The following is a 21,336-nucleotide window of genomic DNA, read 5'->3' on the forward strand; positions in this document are numbered from 1 at the left end:
CATCATAAAGTCAGATCTTTGGATTGAACCATCCTGAGTCAGCGGCTCCCTGTATATATTCAGGAAGGGGTATCTTTACTTGATTTTGTAGTATTTATTGGTTTATTACCATTTCACATCATAATGTAGTTCCCAGTGATCGTGACATACATTCACACAGCGCTCAGAGGCAGGTGTCTAAACAGAACACACATACAAGGTAGATGGCGGCGTGCCCAGAGCCCGCAGCCCCCTAACCACACTTCTCCCAGGAGCAGCGCTTCATTCAGGACTGGTTCATTTAACACACATGCGACTTCATAGAGTGTCACTGCTGTGGATAAAAGAACTGGCTGTGCTTACAGAGAACAGCGGCCTGGGCTGCTGAGACTGTGTTCTGGGGCCTGCCTGCCATCCCTGCAGTGCGGGGCCCCCACGATGGGTACTGGGGTGCTGGTAGGTCTCGAGGGGGGAAGTGAGGGATCTCCTCTTGGGACAGAATTCCATGGGGGTGGACACGTAGGCCATTGTGCTACACCGTCATACATCTCCTAACTATCCCCGTTTCTTCCTGCTGCCCTCAGTTTTCAGAAAGGCACTTTGCGGATGAACTGCCTTGACTGCCTGGACCGGACCAACACCGTGCAGAGCTTCATCGCGCTCGAGGTCCGTGTCAAGCCATCTGTGTCGCGTCCTGTGCCTTCAGCAGCCAAATGGGTGGCGTCTCTGGTTGACTTTCCAACATGGGGACATGCCGAGGCATCTAGAGAGGGTCCCTGGGTGTCACAAGCCTATGCTACCATGGGCCTTTCCTTGCTATAAGCCACTTTGTTTTGCAGTGCTGGGGGACAGAACCCAGGGCCTCCCACATGCTAGGCAAGCGCTCTGCCGCCGAGCCACCCCCACACCCCAAGCCCATAGGCACACCTTTGCACACTCTGGGACCCATCTCAGACATGGTGGCCCAGGGGCTGCCGGCGCCCTTGGGAAGCAGAGGTTCTGCACAGTGATGGTGGTGAACGTGCCCCGGGCCAGGGCAGCCTAAGGCCAGCCGATAGGAGGCCTGGGAGGGACACATCTGTCAGCCTGGCCCCTGCCGCCTGGGTGGATGAGGAGCTTCTTTCTCTGCTGCCTCAGAGGTGCACAGGGTCTTCCAGGGCCGAGTATCTGTAGGCCACTGCATAAGGAACTCGTTAGGAAGTGTCTGGGGACTTTCCCAGGGCAGTCAGCGAAGACTGCCACTTATTCCCCTCCCGCCCAGGTCCTTCATCTGCAACTCGAGAGCCTGGGGCTGAACTCGAAACCCATTGTTGACCGCTTTGTGGAGGCCTTCAAAGCCATGTGGTCTCTGAACGGGCACAGCCTGAGCAAGGTGTTCACGGGCAGCAGAGCCCTGGAAGGGAAGGCCAAGGTAGGCGCAGGCTGGGGGGACGGCGGGGGCCTCCTGGACCTGTCTCACGCCTGCGGCTGGGCTCACACAGGTGGGGAAGCTGAAGGACGGGGCCCGCTCCGTATCTCGCACAATCCAGTCCAACTTCTTTGATGGGGTGAAACAGGAGGCCCTCAAGCTGCTGCTGGTCGGGGATGTCTACAACGAGGAGTCGACGGACAAAGGGAAGATGCTGCTGGATAACACGGCCCTTCTGGGTAATGCTCTGCTTGCATGGGGGTGTCACGAGGGACAGGCGGTGGTGGCAGGAGAGGCTGACCAGCCCCACTTCCCTGATCATGTAACCCAAGATGGCGGGCGGCGGGCCGAGCCGAGGCGCTGGGCTCTGGGCTTCTGGCCTGTGGTGTCCTGGTCTGACCAGTTGACCGAAGCAGCTTGCAGTTTCCCTATATGGTGTCCCTCTGTATCTGTGGGTGATTGGTTCTAGGACCCCTTTGTATACCAAAATCCACAGATTTTCAAGCTCCTTATAGAAAATGGCTTAATCTGACCGGGCGTGGTGGCGCACGCTTGTAATCCCTGTACTTGGGAGGCTGAGACAGGAGGATCACATGGGTTTGAAGCCAGCCTTAGCTACTTAGTAAGGCTCTCAGAACCTTAATGAGACCCTGTTTTCAAATAAAAATATAAAGTAGGTCTGGGAGTATATCCCAGAGGTAGAAGACCCCTGGGTTCCATCTCCTGTACTACACAAAAAAAATAAAATAAAATGGCTTAATCTTTGCATATATCTACATCATACCATATACTTTAAATAATCTCCATTCATAATACCTAATGCAATGTAAATAGAGAACAATAGCTGCTACACTGTGTTGTTTAGGGGAAAATGACAAGGAAAAAAGTCTGCGTGTTCAGTATAGATGGAATACTTTTCAAATATTGTCAATGCATGGCTGAATAAATCTGATGCAAAACCTGTAGAGGGTGCTTATTTCCAGGAAACGTGTGACTTTTGGCCTCTTGTACTTTCCCAGCTTTGAGTATTTTCTGCACCAAGGGAAGGGGAGGAATTAAGAGGACTCTGTGAGCCTGCCATTCTGAATGCCAGCTCATTCCAGACACTTCTTCAGCCATCAATAGTGAGAGGGTGGGCTGCAGCATAGCTCAGCGGTCACACACCCGCCTTGCACGTGTGAGGCCCTCGGCTCAATTTCCAGCCAAAAAAGGAGGCAAATAGCTAGAGGTTTCTTTGGACAAATTTTAATTATATCTTACTTCCTAAAGCCTGTCAACTTTAGAGGTCTCATGGGGGAAAAAAGAAGAAACCCAGCATTTTTTCTGATAAGAGTATGTTTTATTTCAGAAATTTTTGTTTTTTTGTTTTTTTTGTTTTTTGGTGGTACTGGGTTCCTGGAAGCCCTTCTACCTCCGGGATACACTCCCAGACCTATTTTTACTTTTTTTTAAATTTGGAAACAGGGTCTCCTAAGCCAGCGTGCGCGGCTGGCTTCGAACCTGCGCGATCCTCCTGTCTCTGCCTCCCAAGCGCGGGGATTACAAGCGTGCGCCACCACGCCCGGCTTAATTTTTGGTGTTTTTGAAAAAGGAACAAGCTTATGTTTAAAATGGTTCTCTAGGCCTTTCCTATTCTTATTTTTCCATATCGGGAGATTTTCTTTTTCTTTTTCTTTTCTTTTGCCTCTTGTAGCCAGAGTGATACTTAGTTTTTGCTCTGGGAATAATGCTCCTCAGGCCCCAGCAGCAGAGTGAGTTTTACTCAGTGGAGACAGCGGAGAATGGAGCTAAGTCACGAGTTTTAAAAATGGGGTAGCTTTTGGCTCTCTGGAGGATGGGGATGAAGTCATAGCTTGGTTTTCTGACGCCTTAAGTCTGAGACCAGATGAACAAGGAGTGAACCTGCAGGCATGTCGGAAGGAAGGTAGAGGAGGCAAAGGTGGGAGTTATACGTGTAAATATGTATGGTTACATATAGATAGGCTTCTTAGTAAAAATTTACATAGTGCACCGTAACCTCCCCTTCCTCTAATTCCGGTGCCTCGCTCTTGGGGACTGTGGGGTGAACCCTGAGGACACTGTGTTTCCCCGCTGAGCCGACAAGTTCCCTGCGACCCCATGGCCTCGGGCTGGGGCTGGGGCCAGGGCGTGGAAGTGGCTTTCTGGTCCCGGGTGTTTGTGCCTTTATTGTTGAACAGGAGTATAGAGTTGGTGGCGGGTGTTATCTCCCTGAGGAGCATGTTGCTGTTTATAGCTACAGGCTCATGAACCTTCTTTCTCTAAGAGGTGGCCCCTCCTGTCACTTTGGAAGATGCCTGAGGTTTGGGCTACAGAGAAAAAATATGCCTCCTAACAGTGACCTTTTATGCCTCCTAACAGTGACCCCAAGGATCCTGAAAGCTATGACGGAGCGTCAGTCAGAATTCACAAATTTCAAGCGGGTCCGTATTGCCGTGGGGACCTGGAACGTGAACGGAGGCAAACAGTTCCGGAGCAACCTGCTGGGGACTGCCGAGCTCACAGACTGGCTGCTGGACGCGCCCCAGCTCTCTGGAGCTGCTGACTGCCAGGGTGAGGACAGCCACTTTGCCAAGACCAAGTAGGGGTTCCATCAAGCCTGTTGCATCAGGCTTGACCTCCTTAATTGCCATCACCATGTGAAAGTTAGTATTTGGTGTTTGTGCTCTTCAAAATGTTTTAAAAGCATGCTGATCTAACCTTCTAGATTACCACCTAAACCAAACCTCATAGTGCATGCTTATAATTCTAGTACTTGGGAGGCTGAGACAGAAGGCTCGAAGGTTCACAGCCACAGCCTCAGCAACTTAGTGAGGCCCTCCACAATTTTAATGAGACCCTGTTTCAAAATAAAAAAGATAAGCCGGGCGTGGTGGCTCACACTTGTAATCCCAGCATTCGGGAGGCTGAGGCAGGAAGATCACAATTCACCGCCAGCCTCAGCTACTTAGTGAGGCCCTCCCTTTGCAACTCAGTGCGACCCGGTTTCAAAATAAAGAATAAAATATAGGGCAGGGCTATAGCTCGGAGGTCGAATGCCCCTAGGTTCCATCCCCAGACCCGCAAAAATCAATCAATCAATAAATAGATAAATAAGATAAAATTGGGCTAGGGGCGTAGCTCAGAGATAGACACCCCAGGGTTCAATCCCCAGTACCATACAAAAAAAAAATTTTTTTTAATAGAATGCCACCTAGCAAATTAGCCACATGACTCTTTTTTTTTTTTATGGTACTGGGGTTCCTGGAAGCCCTTCTACCTCTGGGCTACACTCCCAGACCTATTTTATACTTTTATTTGGAAACAGGGTCTCTTACGCCAGCACGGCTGACTTCGAACCTGCGCGATCCTCCTGTCTCCACCTCCCAAGCGCGGGGATTACAAGTGTGCGCCACCACGCCCGGCGTACTTTTCTTTCCTGAATATTTGGAAGAGTTACCAGGCAGTGGACTCTTTTCATGTGTAGAGATGTTTCAGATTTAGGGCAGGGTCTTTAGAACCTCGTCCTTGTCAGGGGATGCGGTCCCTGGAGCTGAGCTCCTGCCGGGACCTTTTGTTCCTGCAGCCCAACATCATCTTTCCTTGTCTGTCCCTGAACTGACTATGCTTGGGCAGCCCTGCTCTAAAACCTAAAATGCTCCAAGAGCAGCAACTTTATGAGCCACTCCAAACTTCATGTGATGGGTCACCGTCAAAACATAGCTAACGAAAACTGTGGCGTAGCAGTGCACACTTGTAATCTCAACATTTGGGAGGCTGAGACAGGAGGATCAAGATTCGTGGCCAGCCTCAGCCACTTAGTGAGGCCCTCTGTAAGACCTTGTTTCAAAATAAAGAATAAAAAATAGGGCTGGGGGTATAGCTCAGGGGTAGAATGTACCTGGGTTCCATTTCCAGTACTGCAAAAAATAAAATTACATTCAGGCTAGCATACCAGGTCTTTATAAAACAAGTGGATTTCATGTTTAGACTTGAGTCTCATTCCTAAGATATTTCATTATGCAAATATTCCAGAATCTGAAATCCAAAACACTTCTGGTTCCAAGCGTTTCAGATTAAGGATGCTCAGTCTATAATATTTATCTGCTCTAAGTAGCCATGAAAGATCTGGGCCTGGTGCCGCACACCTGCAATCCCAGGACTTGGGAGGCTGAGACAGGAGGATCACGGGTTCCAGGACAGCCTCGACAACCTAACGAGACCCTGGTTCCAAATAAAAGAGAATAGGGCTGGGGTGTAGTTCAGAAATAGATTACTTCTAAGTTCAATTCCCAGTGCCTCTACCCCCACAAAAAAAAATATATATATATATATATTTAATGAAGAATCATCATAGCTTTTATGAAAAAAAAAAAAAAAAAAAACAACTTCCAAATCTGATCCTGCTAGTGGTCTCAGAGGCCAGGGCTTGAGGGGTTAATGGTCTTTTTCTGGTTGTGTCACCTCAGGAATTTGCTTTCTCTGCATTCGTGGACTTGGCGAAAGGCTCATGCCAGGTTCCTTTCCTGATGCTGAGTGGCCTGTGGTCCAGTACATGCGGCCTGTCTTGATCCACATTAGCTCCTGCCACACATACCCTCCTTTCTACCTCAGGCCCGGTGGCAGAGCCCACAGTCAGGGCCACTGGATAATCTTGTCAGTGGTGGCCTGTCCAGTGTCAGCATTGGTGGTGTTTCCAGACACCATCTGAACACCCATGAAAGCCACCTGGCATGTTCAGCACCACCCTGGTGCCACAGGACCTTCCTGCTCCTGCAGGACCTGACAGGTGGTCATAGCAGGAGATTTTATTGGAGTTGACAATCGTGGGCTCTCTGGAAACCCTCCAGGGTCAGGAGAAGGAAGGAGTTGACTCACTGTCGCCAACTAGGTCACAGGAAAGTTATTTCCTTTAAAAAAAAAAAAAAAAAGAGAGAGAAGGAGGAAGAGGGTAAGAAGGAGAAAAGGAAGGGAGGGAGGGAGGGAGGGAGCTTTGAGCCTTAGCCCAGTTCCTCAGAGGCGCAGGTGCCCTGTGGCTGCAGAGAAGGAAGTGGAGGCTGCCTGGCCTCACCCCCAAGGCTGCTTCCTCCCCTATAGCACCTCACTTTCTGCCGCTGGAAGCTTGATGGCTGGGGTACCCGTCTTGTTGGAGGATGTCACAGGGGGGTTCAGCAAATGGCTGCAGGGGGCACATGAGGCCCCCGCCTCCCCTGTTCAAAGGGAACAGTGACAGAGCCAGGGCCGCTCTAGGCTTGCTGTCCTTGAGTAAGCCGGGCATTTCTGCAGCAGACCCTGCCAAAGTGCTTCCCAAGCACCAGTGACACCCATCTTGGTCATCTTCTCTGGATGCTAAATAACGTTCCCCTCAAATGGGAGCCTATCAGCCACCCTTTACTGGGTGGTGCTGTGTCCAGCACTATGTGCCGGGGTCCAGCCCTAGCAAGAGACGGGGGTCCGCGAGCAGTGGAGTGAGGAGTCGGCAAAGTTCGGCGGAGAACAGCTCACAGATGCAATGGAGGGTGAAGCTGCTCTTTTTATTTTACATTCTTGCTCTCTCTACTTTTGGTTTCGGCAAGCATTTTATACTTTCTTTTTTGGCTACATTCTACTCTTACAATTTTTTCAGAATTAATCCATCAGTAAGTGTATAAAGAACTAATACATCAAGGCAAGGTGACAGACGGCCAGTTTCTTTTTTTAAGGAAATATTTCCTCTTACAAGCAACCAAGGAAAAGACCAGAAGTTTATTATTAACTACTAATGTAACATCATAACAATATCCTATACTAAGCATTAAATTGTCTGATCGATACACATCATTGTTTTTCATCAGTAGGCACTACTGAGGAGAGGAACGTTTCATACTTTCCCATGTCCCAGGGCTGTGCCTGGTACCCATCTCTTCTGCTGCTGTCCACGTACCCAGTGTACAACCAAAGGGGGTAGGGTTCCTGGGGGGTCAGTGGGCACGCTACCATAGCCACCTCGGATTACATATGCTGGCTGCCCAGAACTCATGAGGGTGGGAACAACTTGTCTTGGCTCTGTTTTAGGTGTATTGTTAATATTTTCTCGGGAAAGGCCTGGGGAGGATCGGTTGCCTTTAAGGCTTGTTCTGCTTGTTATTGTCTGAGTCTTTATAGAATTCTTGTTAGATCGGTCATTTGGAAATTTAGGTGCAACCCATTCATAAATGTTACAGCTTCAGGGAGTAAATCTTGAATTATTTTAAACAATTTGAAGTCATTTATAACATAAGTCTCAGGTATCTTTTTGGTAACAAGGCCAGTTTCAAAAAATCCCCAAATCCCCATGCCTAATACTACTGCCCCGAAGGAGATGCCGCGCGCCTGTTCAGAGAATGTCTGCGGTGCAGCATTCCTGCTGAAACGCGCGCTCAGTTGGAGACTGGGAAGAAGGCGCGGCAACTATGACAGCACTGGGAGAAAGGAGCAAAGGTTCAGAGGTTGATGACGTGCCCTGGGTGTACACGGGAGGGCTGTGTGGTGTGGAGAGGCTTCTCAGGACGCTCCGGGGCTGTCTCCAGGAGCGGTGAGGTTGAGCCGACTCTATCAGTGAATGGCCTGGCTCAAAAGATGAAATAGACGCCGGGCGTGGTGGCGCACGCTTGTAATCCTCGCGCTTGGGAGGCAGAGACAGGAGGATTGCGCAGGTTCGAAGCCAGCCGCGCACGCTGGCTTAGGAGACCCTGTTTCCAAATAAAAATGTAAAAATAGGTCTGGGAGTGTAGCCCAGAGGTAGAAGGGCTTCCAGGAACCCCAGTACCACCAAAAAAAAAAAAAAAAAAAGATGAAATAGAGCCCGGCGTGGAGGCGCACGCGTGTGATCCCAGTACCTGGGAGGCTGAGACAGGAGGACCACACGTTCACGCCAGCCTCAGCAACTTAGTGAGGCCCTCTGCAGCTTAGTGAGACCCTGTCTCCCCCCCAAAAAAAAAATAATATAGGGCTGGGGGTGTATCTCGGAGGTAGAATGGCCCTGAGTACCACAAAAACAAAAAGAGGGAAGTGGAGAACCCCAAGCACCTGGCGTGGACTTGGCGGTCCTCATTCCTTATCTCCTGCCCTCTTCCCAGATGACAGCAGCCCCGCTGACGTCTTTGCTGTGGGGTTTGAAGAGATGGTGGAGCTGAGCGCGGGGAATATTGTCAATGCCAGGTAAGGGCCTGTGTGGGGCTGGGCGTCCCTGAGCTGCTCTCCAGCCAGCCACAGCGGCCTGTGACCCTGGCTGTGTGGGATCTTTCTGATCCTTTCTGATCGGCTCCTTCCCGCACTCAACAGGTGTGCTACCTGCCTCCCTCCCTGCCAGTCAAGCACACGGGAGGAGGGCTGTCCTCCCTGTTGTCTGTGAGGTGCTGGGCTGGGGCTGCAGGGTGTGGCTGATTCGGCCCTGCTGCCCTAAGCGCTGGCCTGGAGTGTTGGACCAGGCGGGGCAGGGGGAGGGGCTGAGTCACATTTCCCGAGGAGAGGGTGAGAACCATGAGTGCCAGGGGAGGTGCTCCTTTACACTAGACTCCAAGGAAAGGCCTAAATACACGAGCATTTGTTATAAAGGCGACTGGACTTCTCTCCCTCCTCGCAAAACGGGTCTAGTTTTATTTCAAGTAATTTTCTGAACAAAGAAAGACGGGATGGAGCTCTTACAGAAATATCCCCTGCTGGGTGTCAGGGTTTGAGAAGCCGGCTACTGCAGTGTCTAAGAAACAGCCGAGAATATGTAGATAGAAGGAGAGGTGAACCTCTCCTACTGTGCCACCGGCAGTGTGAAATCAGTCCAGCAAGAACAGACTAAGGGGGAAGGCCGCGTGGGTGGGAGGCGGCGCCTCCAGCTGACTGCACACAGCTGTCCTTCCTCCTCCTCCAGCACCACCAACAGGAAGATGTGGGGGGAGCAGCTCCAGAAGGCCATCTCCCGCGCCCATAGGTACATCCTCCTGACTTCGGCACAGCTGGTGGGCGTCTGTCTATTTATCTTTGTACGTCCGTACCATGTTCCATTCATCAGGTAAGAACACAGCACTTATAAACATCAGGGAGCTAGCGGTTGCGAGTATTTTGTGTTTTGTTCTGTGACTTCCTCCTGTTCCCCCTTCTGCAACAGGAATCAAGACCTGCCATTATTTTAGATAAATGGAGCAAAAACCCCCGAGGAAAAGCCAGGCTCAATAGAATATTGTTTTGCAATTAAAAAGCCACCACTGGAAATTCCACGATTCCCATCACCCAGGCTGAGCTCCATGCAAGGCAGCCGGAGCCCATGCTCACTCTACAGACAGGAAGCCTCTGCAAGAGCCAGAGCTGAGTCACCTGTTGGGAAATGCTGAGTCTTTTGTCTCTTTTATTTTATTTTATTTTATTTATTTATTTTTTCGGGTTTGGGGATGGAACCCAGGGGCATTCGACCTCCGAGCTATACCCCCTGCCCTATTTTTTATTCTTTATTTTGAAACCGGGTCTCACTGAGTTGCAGAGGGCCTCACTAAGTAGCTGAGGCTGTCTGCGAACCGCGATCCTCCAGTCTCAGCCTGTCGAATGCTGGGATTACAAGCGTGCGCCACCATGCCCGGCTCTTTTGTCTCTTTTAAAAAGAATTCTAAGTAGTTTGTCTCACCTCATTATTTCTCCAAGGTGACAGTTCTGGGAGTGTAAGGAGGGAGAAGCCTTAGGAAATGAGTCTCCTTATAGGAAAGGCTGTGTGTGGGGGGGTGGGGGGAGCTTGCCTTTTTCCTCAATTTTCTAATATTCCTACTGCTCCTGGTCTTGCTCATGGCATTAGGATTTCCTGCAGTCTTTCTAACTGCTGATGCCAGGCCTGGAGCTGACCTTCCTCCTATATCTAGGGGGAGGAGACCCGGTGGCCAAGCGCCTGGTCTGTGCACTGAGGGCCCTGGACAAGCCCTTGTGGCCCTTGGAGAGCAAGACTGGGCTCTGCGTTCCTTGTCCTCATTGTGACTTTTGGAAAATGTGTAGGTCCCTGCCTCGCTGATTGTGTAACCAGGCCAGCTTGACCGAGCTCCAAGCTCATGGGTAAAGGTTACTGAGGGAAGGCCAGGCAAGGGTTGGTGCTGGGAACAAGGCTGGGCGGGCAGAGGTGGTTCTCCAGCGCAGCCTCGGCCTCAAGCCTGTTTTGCTTAATCCCCAGCGGCCAATGGTCCCCTCACCTGCGCATCCACAGCGGTCTGCCTGTGGCACAGCCACAGAAACATTAAACAGTTGGCTCCCGTGGGCCCCCACTCTCGTGTACATCCTGAGTTGGTTTTTCACACAAGCAGAGTGTGCACTGTGACCACCTGGCGGGCCGCAGGGCGACTGGCTGCTCTTCTTCTTGAGCCCCTTGGGTGATCGCAGTGGTCCCGCCTGCTCTGCTGAGAGCTGGTGGGCGTGGGCTGCTGACCGGAGAGCCAGGGTCGCCGGGGACGCTGTGTCTGCAGTGTCTTGGGTGTCTGTGGAGTGGGAGCTCTTCAGAGCCGGGCTGTGGAGAAGATGTCGTGCGCAGCGGTAAGGGCAGGAAGGCAGCTGACAGCCACAGGAAGAAGCGGCCTCCTGCCCCAGGAGTCGGTGGTGGCCATGATGGTCATTGTATTCTTGGCCATAAAAGATGGGATCCAACCACGCTCTGAGCCAATGGCTCGGGGGTGTTAGAGAACAGGCCTTGTGCAGCTGCCCGGCTTTTCTATGGCAAAACAGGCGTATATATTTCTACAGCCAGTGAACCGTGCACACCCTTCTGTTGCAGGGATGTGGCCATCGACACGGTGAAGACCGGCATGGGGGGCAAGGCGGGCAACAAAGGCGCCGTGGGCATCCGCTTCCAGTTCCACAGCACCAGCTTCTGCTTCATCTGCAGCCACTTGACCGCCGGACAGACGCAGGTGAAGGAGAGGAACGAAGACTACAGGGAGATCACGCACAAGCTCTCCTTCCCCGCGGTGAGCGCGGCCACTGAGGCCTCTCACAGCTCCTGCCCCCAGCCCAGGGCACAAGGAGCCGCCACCCCCAGCGATTGGGACTGGGGAGGGAGCTGTGGGGTCATCCTAGAGACCAGGTGGGGTGGAGGGGCGCCCACAGGAGCCAGCCCTGCGGTGTGCGGCTCTATTTTCTGCACCTCCCTTAGGTGCATTTTTCTGGTGTTCTAATTCGGGTGATGGAGTGGGGCGAGAAAACCAACATGTCTGTGCTTTGTCCAAGATTATCAACAACATTTGATTCCAAATAATATATTTTGGGGCGTCGGACACAACTCAGTAGTAGCTTAGGATGCATGAGGCCCTTGGTTCAGTTCCCAGAGCTGCCCTCCCCAGCTGTTTTCTTGGGATCCATGATCTGGGTCTTGTTCCCTTTTCAAAATCTGGGAAATCATGACAGAGTCAGAATTCCCCCATCTGACCTGAGGTTGCCAGTAATGTGCGCCAGCCTGCCTTCTCATGGTGACCCAGACGTTTTCAGGCTGAAGCCAGTGTGTGTGTGGGGGGGGGTGGGTGGATATATATATATATATATATATATATATATATATATATATATATATATATATATATACACACATACCTCCTGGGGATTGAACCCCTGGCTTTCCTGCACATTCTTGGTAAGATCTCTACCACCAAGCCACACTTTCAGCCCTGGACTTCAAATTTGTATGCGCTCCTTCCTGGGCAAAGATGGTGCCCCGCACACCTTCAGGGTGCTCACCTGTTCCCTGAGGGGACGGCAGACTGCAGCCCTTCTTGCCAGGTTCTCCAGCATCTGAGACAGGCTAGACAGCTCCTTGAACTCTTCCCTAGGAGAGCAGATCCCCTAAACCTGGCATCCTGATGACTGGGCTGCACAAGGATGTAAGGCAAAAGGTCCCTCATTGCGACCTTTGGAAAACATTTAAGTCCCTGCCTCTCTGATTGTATAACCAGCTTGACCGAGCCCCAAGCTCCTGGGTAAAGGTTATTGAGGGAAGGCCAGGCAAGGGTTAGAAATGGGAATGAGCAGGGCAGGCGGAGGGGCTATGGACTCTCAGGTCTGCCTTGGCTTTAAGCCTGTTTTGCTCATTTCCCTACTGGCACACACCTGTAATCCCAGTACTTGGGAGGCTGAGACAGGAGGATCACAGGTTTGTGGCCAGCCTCAGCAACTTAGTGAGGCCCTCTGCAACTCAGTGAGACTCTGTTTCAAAATTTAAAAAATAAAAATAGAGCTGGGATATAGCTCAGGTAGAATACCCCTGGGTTCAATCCCTATTCTCACTACATACATACATACATACATACATACATACCCAACCAACCATGTCAGAGTTCTTTCAAAGTTTATTTAATTAGCATAAAATGAAATGCTCTAATGGACACTTAAAAATAACCATTTTAAGAAAAGTACTTCTGCTCGTCCTTTTCCTGGGAATCTTTTCTCCCCTCTTGTACCTTTCTTATAAGATGGCTAAGAATGATCATGATTTTTTTTTCACAACTTAGGGGAGAAATGTTTTTTCTCACGATTATGTATTTTGGTGTGGTGATTTCAACTACCGCATTGATCTTACATATGAGGAAGTCTTCTATTTCGTTAAACGCCAAGACTGGAAGAAACTTCTGGAATTCGATCAGCTCCAACTGCAGAAATCAAGTGGAAAAGTAAGTTGTGCTTTTACAATATTCTTAGCAGCTCCTCTGACAGGGAATAACGTTCATATTCCAATGTGGAATGCTCTCTACTAAATGCAAGTGCTGATATTCAACCAATTAAGTTCCATGAGTCAATTTAATGGTGTTTCTGACACTGTAGCAAACATGAGGCTTATTAGGTTAGAAGACAGGAGCATCTGCTCACACATTTCTGCCTCTGCTGGAATGGGCTCTGGCCAGCTCTTGCGGGGTCCCTGTGTCTTCTGAAGGCTGGAGGGGCTGTGGCTATTAGAAAGCCACCTGCGTGCATTTAACCCAGCAGCAGGAGCAACAGCACCCGACCCTCCCTGCCAAGTCCCAAGTGGGGACTCCAGTCCTCAGTCTTTTCAGAGCTGAGCACATTTCCCCGGCGAATAGCTGTGCTTGGTGTGAGACACAGCTGCCTCCAAGTGGCCCCAAGATCGTCTCGCCCTGTGAGGACGTCGAGCACCGATGTGCACAGTTCCACGTGCACTAGATCCACCCCACTTCTTCGTGTTCACGTGCAGTATTCTTAGGGATTGCTTTATTTCAGACAAGGTAAATCATCAAGTGAAACTCTGGACTCTACTCAAACTCTTGGTGCCAATTTCTTGGTGGTGAAAACCATAACAAATTATGATGGTATTTACTATATCCTACACACCTCAAGTCTGCCCTACAAATGAGCTTTTATATCCTTTCTATGGTCAAAGAAACCTGAAGACAAAGCCAAATTACTTACTCAGAGTCACCCGGGCAGTACACAGAGCCGTGCTTTGGCCCAGGAGCCAGGCTCAGGTTTCCCTCCTTGCCCACGTGCAGGTGTTAAGGGCTGGTTAGACCACGGCAGAAGTGCAGATCATCTGTAGAATCCGCTCAGTGCACACTATCAGCCAGCTTCCAGATATCCGGAATGTTCTTCTCCACTAATTTGCTCAGCTTTGTGGGCTTCCTAGCAGCACAGCAGAGGCCAGGAGAGTCTAAATGCCAGTTACCTCTTGAGGGGGAAGCTAAGGCCTTTCCCTCTCCAAAGGCACAGCTTGGGAACCCTGGAGGTGTTTTCTTCCTGCCTCCTAGCACGTTCTCACACCTTCCCTCTGCACTGAGGGACGGAGTATTTGCTCCTGGCCGTCCCTGCACCTGGGCAGGTCAGAGCTCAGCTGAGAGACCGCGCGCTCTCTCTGTGCTTCTGTGCTCTTGGTCCATTTATTAACAGACCTTTTGGGCGCGGGGCCAGGCATCGCACAGGCCTGGGATGTGAGGTGAGCACGGTCCCTGACACTGCCCTTCTCTGTCCTCGCGGGTGACAGGGACCCGGAGGGATGTGAGCGGCACAGGAAGGTACTGTGGCCAGGGGTCCATCAATGAGGGTCGCCATTGTTGGCTGATTAAAAGGCACATATATGTCCAGCTTAAGACACATTTGCAAATATAACATAGGTTATATAAATTTTTAGGACAAGAACACTCTGGAATGTGCCCTTTTTTTTCCCTTGTGGTACTAGGGTTGAACTCAGCGACACGGTACCTCTGAGCTACACTCCAAATCTTTTTATTTTTCCTTTTGAAGCACAGTCTCACTAAGTTGCTGGGGCTGGCCTCAAACCTATGATCCTCCTGTTTCAGCCTTCTAAACATGCACCTTCTACGTGCCTTTCTTCTTGTTTCTCTCTCTCTCTCTCTCTCTCTCTCTCTCTCTCTCGTGTGTGTGTGTGTGTGTGTGTGTGTGTGTTACTGAAGAGTGAACCCAGGGGCATTCTACACTGAGCTTTACCTACCCCCAGCCCTTTTCATGTTGTATTTTGAGACACTAAATTGCCCTGACCAGCCCCAAACGTGTAATCCTCCCATCTCCGCCTCCCGAGGAGTGGAGATTATGGATCTGTGCCACCCTGTGCCTTTTTGTTTTCTGAAGGTGGTCTTGTGGCTTCTTCCTCCCAATAGATTTTTAAAGACTTTTACGAAGGAGCCATCAACTTTGGACCCACCTACAAGTACGACGTGGGCTCTGCCGCCTACGACACCAGCGACAAATGCCGCACCCCGGCCTGGACAGACAGGGTGCTGTGGTGGAGGAAGAAGCATCCTTTCGACAAGACTGGTGAGTGCCAGTGCCTGCCAGAGGGCCCGGGGCAGACTGTAAACACCATGAGGGAAAGAAATCACAGTCCTGCAGGCCAGTGCTCTGCAACATACATCACGACCTTGGTAACCCAAATGACAAAAAATCGTCCCAGAAAGTAACCCTGGAAGTTGACCTTGGTGGGTTCCCTTTGGGCTCTACCTGGAGACTGCAACCTGCAGACTGACCCGTCACGCACTCCCATCCCTGCATCGGGGCCGCCCCGCCCTCACACACAGGAACTTTGTCCAGCCCATTTTACTTAAAGCTCTACTTTCAAATTGACCATGAGTAAGGCACAGCAATAGGGAAAAAAAATTTTTTAATCAATTAGTCGCTAAGTACATTTTGAACAGTTATTGGTATCCGACTGAGGATTTAGAACGCCTGTAACCTGGTACATAAACAATAATTCCACATTTTGGGATAGAAGTCTACCCAGCTCTCAAAGCCAGGAAGCCACATCTGAAGGTAGAAAAGATCAGTATTCTTTCAGACCAGCTTGAGAACACCTGTCCGGCCCCAGAGCACCAAGGGCCAGGTGCACCCTGGCTTCTCTGTGGCTACGCCTCCTACTACCTTGGCTGTGGTCCACCCATAAATCCTGGGACCCTCAGGGTGGCATCCCAGGTCCACGCACACAGGTAGCCAGGGTCATTACTGTTCTGGATAACCTGCATGTGAGGAACTTCTTTAACCCTAAGGCCCAAACCCCATAAGCTTGAACGGGGTTAAAGCAGATGGGCCTGAGGTGCTGGGGGGCTCAGGACAGAGCTGAGGATGCTCATAAGCATGTTCTATACACTGATACCATTGTATGTCCCCTGTGTGTCTCCTGAACGGACCCCCGGGAGCAGCTGGCGAACTCAATCTTCTAGACAACGATCTTGATGACAACACCAACGTCAGACACACCTGGTCTCCTGGGACCCTCAGGTACTACGGCCGCGCGGAGCTGCAAGCTTCAGACCACAGGTAAGGACCTTGCGGGGAAGGCAGTGTGCTCTCTTCACAGGGAGCCCGCCTGTGGTCCCCGTAGGGCTGTGTGTGTGTGTGTGTGTGTGTGTGTGTGTAAAATACACTAAGGCACAAAGAGGAGATACAACGAATTCCCGTGTACTCACCACCAAGCACCACCATTAGCATTTATCACTGCTCCGTATCACCACGACCACGGCGAAGGCCCCACCCATGCTGCTCCCTCGGTCCAGACACTCAGTAGGTGGTCGCACAACTTGTTTCTTGTTATTTTCCAGACACAGTCGTGCTGGCAGGACCCATACAGCGCACTCGCTGTGGCTGCGGCCCAGGGTGCCACGGGGCAGATCAGTAGAACTTACCCACTCACCTAGCAATGATTTTTTTTTCTAGTGTTTTGTTTCTAGAAGCTCCATAGGGTTTTTACATCTTGGATTTGGGGCTACTTATGCTCTGAGCTCTCAGTTTGGCCTCAGTGAGGACGGGCAGGGCGCCTTCTGAGCCAGAGCAGCCTCGGGGACACCCTGGAAGAGGTTTTGACATTTGAGGGTAGCTGAGGAAGGGTTTCATCTTCCCACAGCTACTACCAAGACTATTATGTCAGTTTCAACTTCTCCAAGGAAAGAAATGAAGAAAGCAGGGTGGCCACCCAGTAGGCCTAAACTTCTAGATGCTTCTAAGTTTATTAGATACCTGTTGTTGCCTAGACACCCCTAGAGTCTTGGAAATCTTAGACCCATGATTTCCAGGTTAACGTGGTGAAGGAGTGTTATCTAGAGACCTTCATCTAACCAGTATTTACACTCGTTATAAATTGGCTCTCTTGGCCGGGCGTGGTGGCGCTTGGGAGGCAGAGACAGGAGGATCACGCAGGTTCGAAGCCAGCCGCGCATGCTGGCTTAGGAGACCCTGTTTCCAAATAAAAATGTGAAAATAGGTCTGGGAGTGTAGCCCAGAGGTAGAAGGGCTTCCAGGAACCCCAGTACCACCAAAAATAAAATAAAATAAAATAAAAACTTGGGCAGTGGGTGTAGCTCGGAGGTCAAATGCCTCTGGGTTACATCTCCAGACCCGCAAAAAAAAATAAATAAACAAATAAATAAATAAATAAATTGGCTCTCTGTGGCAGGTATTAGAGGAAAGTGGTAAACAATACACATAAGACTGTGCTCTCATGGAATTCTCTAGAAGGGACAAGTAAAAAACAACTGTAAGCCGGGCGTGGTGGCGCACACTTTAATCCCAGCATTCGGGAGGCTGAGACAGGAGGATCGTGGTTCGTGGCCAGCCTCAGCTACTTAGTGAGGCCCTCTGCAACTCAATGAGACCCTGTTTCAAAATAAAGAATAAAATATAGGGCAGGGGGTGTAGCTTGGAGGAAGAATGCCCTGGGTTCTATTCCTACTACCTCAAAAAAACCCACAAAAAACCTTTAAGTGCGAGGGTAGCGCAGTAGTGGCAGGAGTCAGGCTGGCCTGGTGCTGTCTTGGTGCTGGACTTTGGAGTAGAGGCCTAGAATGAATGAGTGTGTGAGCTACGTGGGCATCTGAGTGGAGCATTCCTGGTGGACACATGTCTACTTGTACCACGGAGTCCCGGAGGAGGGAGACACTGGCCCAGAGAGGGAGGGAGGAGTCACAGGGGCAAGACAGGCAAGAGCCCAGGCCCACGCAGCGCTGGGGGTGGGCTGGGCTCGTGCTGCAGAGGGCTTCGCAATGCCAGTGCGAAGCACAGCCGAGTGAAGTGGGAGCAGGGAGCCAGACAGCTGGAGGCAGCTGGAGGCAGGCACCGGCTCCAACCCCAGGACCACAAGAAAGAGAAAGAAAGAAAATCACTCGGTGCCTGTCCCTGTGTCATCTTTTCTTCTTCTAGATGGAAAAAAAATAGCAATATAAATGTGAGAGGAGGGACTGATGTAACCCATTATGTCTTAATTTTTACAGAATTCTCTGGTTTTAAAGATTGCCACCTTGCTATTATATAATATATATATATATATATATATATATATATATATATATATATAATTTCTTTTTTGTGGTACTGGGGATGGATCACAGGGACAAGCTATACCCCCAGCCCTATTTTTCATCCTTTATTTTGAAACAAGGTCTCACTAAGTTTCAGAGGGCCACACTAAGTAGCTGAGGTTGTCTGCGAACCTGTGATCCTCCTGTCTCAGCCTCCCTAGTACTGGGATCACAAGAGTACACCACCACGCCCGGCATATTTTCATGTTTGAGTTGGGTTTTACTCTGTTCCCCAGGCTGGTGCTCCAGTGATCTTCCTGCCTTAGCCTCCTGTGTAGCCAGGACAAGAAGTACCCTCCACCATGCTGGCAACAGTGTGTGGCGTGATGTGTGTATGCGTGTGTGTGTGTGTGTGTGTGTGTGTGTGTGTGTGTGTGTCTGGGACTCAAGCCCTGAGCCTCGCGTGTGATGGGCAAGTGCTCTACCACAGAACTGTGCCCCAGGCCCACCACCTAATTGGACATTATTTTATAGTATATGCCATTTCTAATTAAAATGACATTATAAATCTTGGTTCAGATTGCATAATCATCATACTGGATGTTCTAAGTTTTTATAAACAGAGTGCAGCCCAATCCTATCAAAATCCCAGTCATGCTTGCGTTACGTGCTGCCGGCCTGCCTCCTTCCCGTGCGCATCAGGTAGCTTTGCACAGTCTCTCAGCACTGAGCGGAGCATCACCATACGGAGGCATCATAACTGCTTCCGCCCAGGGAACAGTTAGAATGGTTCTCATTCTTCTCTCCCACCATCAGTGCTGCAGACGGCCAGCCCACAGAGAAGACTGTCTGAATCCCTGGTCGTTTCCTTAGGGTAAAGTCTTTATACCTTATAAATGAAATCATGAAGTCTAAAGAGACAAACAGTAGGCGTGGTGGCACACACCCATCATCCCAGTACTTGGGAGGCTGAGACAGGAGGATCGCAGGTTTGCAGCCAGCCTCAGCTACTTAGTGAGGCCCTCTGCAACTCAGTGAGACCATGTTTCAAATAAAGAATAAAAAATAGGGCTAAGAATATAACTTAAAGGTAGAATGCCCCTGGGTTCAGTCCCTAGGAACACACACACACACACACACACACACACACACACACACACACACACACATAAACATCCTTGAGACCTGTAACAAACTGCTACATAGCCTGGTGAAAAGCTTGGTCCTGCAAGGGTGCGATGCCCGACTCTCCGCATCCCAGCGGTACTAGGGAACACCGCAGAAGGAAGGGCTGGTGATTTTTAAGTACTGGGTAATATTATTAGAGCACTGCTTTTGTTTCTATTCCCAAATCACACTTAGATTAAAATGCTGCCAGGCGTGATGGGGCACGCTTGTAATCTAAGCATTTGGGAGACTGAGACAGGAGGATTGCGGTTTGTGGACAGCCTCAGCTACTTAGTGAGGTGCTTTGCAGTTTCAAAATAAAAAAATCAAAGATAGGGCTGGGGGTGTAACTCGGAGGTAGAATGCCCCTGGGTTCCCCCAACACACACACACACACAAATACATGCATAAATGCCAAGATACTACTAGATTGGGGAAAGATAAAGATGAAGCCCTGGGCTCAGCGGCTGGCCTGCGAGTTCATAGGTTGACATTACTGACTCCGGCAGAGCGCTAGGGGACGGAGGCCGGGTTCTGGAGGCTGGGGGCTCTGCAGCAGGCTAATGGTCTTCCGCCATGTCCCCTTCATGTCTGACAGACCCGTGTTGGCCATCGTGGAGGTGGAAGTACAAGAAGTCGACGTGGGTGCTCGTGACAGAGTTTTCCAGGAAGTGTCCTCTTTCCAGGGCCCCCTGGATGCCACCATTGTGGTCAACCTCCAGTCACCAACCCTAGAAGAGAAAAACGAGTTTCCCGAGGACCTGCGGATGGAGCTCATGCAGACCCTGGGCAATTACGGGACGATCGTCCTTGTCAGGTGACCGCGGGCGCGGGTGTGCACGGATCCAGGACGGCGGCTGAGTGGGCCCTGGTGCTGATTCAGCCTGTCTCATGTATCCCAGGATCAACCAAGGACAGATGCTGGTGACCTTTGCGGACAGTCACTCGGCCCTCAGCGTCCTGGACGTGGATGGCATGAAGGTAAGTGGCACCTGGTCTTACCATGGTTGGGGCTGACCAACCCCACTCTTCTGCAGCCACGTCCCACCCTCCTCTGTGCCAAGCCTGTGTCTCCGTGTCGACTCCACAAGGGGGACAAGCTGGGATTCTCTGTGCTGGTCCTCAGGTGCCTTCTGGCACTGGCCCTGGGGTCATGAGCGAGCTGCGTCATTAGCATAGACCATACACATTCCTGTCTTTCCAGATGTCAGAATTTACTGAATAACAATAAACACTTTTATTGGTTGCTCTTTACTGAGTACTTATGGGTTGCCTGGAAGCCACAGACCCAGCAATTGCAAGTTCGTTCTTTCTTTCTTTCTTTCTTTCTTTCTTTCTTTCTTTCTTTCTTTCTTTTTTTTCTAGCACTGGGGACTGAACCCACAGACATTCTATCTCCATGCTATACCGCCAGCCCTAATTTTCATTCTTTATTTTTCTTTATTTTGAAGCAGGGTCTCACTAAGTTGCGGAGGGCCTCACTAAGTAGCTGAGGCTGGCCGTGAACCTGCGATCCTCCTGTCTCAGCCTGCCAAGTACTGGGATTACAAGTGTGCACCACCAAGCCCAGCTTCCCAATCTTAGATGCAAAGAGTCACTGTGGGTGGTTCGAGAAGGGTTTTAACCAGTGCTGTCATGGGGTCCTCAAGAGAGTCCAAGTAGATGGCAGTTTGAGAGTCAGTTTTGAAGTGTCAGCTTGAGGTATCATGTTGTCACAGGCAGGAGGACCTGGGCTGAGCAGAAGCCTGGGGACAGGGAATCAGGCTTATAGCTCTGGCAATTTTCCTACGCAAGGCTCATGATCCATGGCCAGGTAAGGGAATCAGGAAGCAGCCGTGGCCTATCTTGGGGTGCTCCTCCTTCTATGGGTCTCAGGTAAGGGGCAGTAAGTTGCTGTGTCTGGTGGTCCTGGTGTGGTTTGGGATGCCCTGGTCCTTCTGATCTAATTCAGTGGGTTGATAGAGGTCATTACTTATTAACATGATTACTTTTTCAGTTTGTGCATCATGGTTGTGCCGTGTAGATAGTAGTTGTTGACTTATACAAGATATAGAGTCTTTT

General features: G+C 50.4%; 1 protein-coding gene across 2 annotated transcripts in view; it reads left to right on the forward strand.

Annotated features, from left to right (window-relative positions):
• Positions 1–21,336, forward strand: part of SYNJ2 (synaptojanin 2) — a gene marked incomplete at both ends in the record, with an annotated part of 106,705 nt that overhangs the window by 71,359 nt on the left and 14,010 nt on the right. For both annotated transcript variants that reach the window (XM_080700251.1, XM_080700252.1), the window contains 12 exons: positions 564–645; positions 1,241–1,390; positions 1,461–1,626; positions 3,767–3,958; positions 8,482–8,563; positions 9,270–9,410; positions 11,142–11,334; positions 12,868–13,026; positions 14,983–15,139; positions 16,018–16,135; positions 19,874–20,092; positions 20,178–20,256. In XM_080700251.1, coding sequence (XP_080556377.1) covers positions 564–645; positions 1,241–1,390; positions 1,461–1,626; positions 3,767–3,958; positions 8,482–8,563; positions 9,270–9,410; positions 11,142–11,334; positions 12,868–13,026; positions 14,983–15,139; positions 16,018–16,135; positions 19,874–20,092; positions 20,178–20,256 — 1,738 coding nt within the window. The remainder of the gene's footprint in view (positions 1–563; positions 646–1,240; positions 1,391–1,460; positions 1,627–3,766; positions 3,959–8,481; positions 8,564–9,269; positions 9,411–11,141; positions 11,335–12,867; positions 13,027–14,982; positions 15,140–16,017; positions 16,136–19,873; positions 20,093–20,177; positions 20,257–21,336) is intronic.

This window comes from Muscardinus avellanarius, assembly GCF_963383645.1.
Source record: "Muscardinus avellanarius genome assembly, chromosome: 8".
Taxonomy (NCBI): Eukaryota; Metazoa; Chordata; class Mammalia; order Rodentia; family Gliridae; genus Muscardinus; species Muscardinus avellanarius.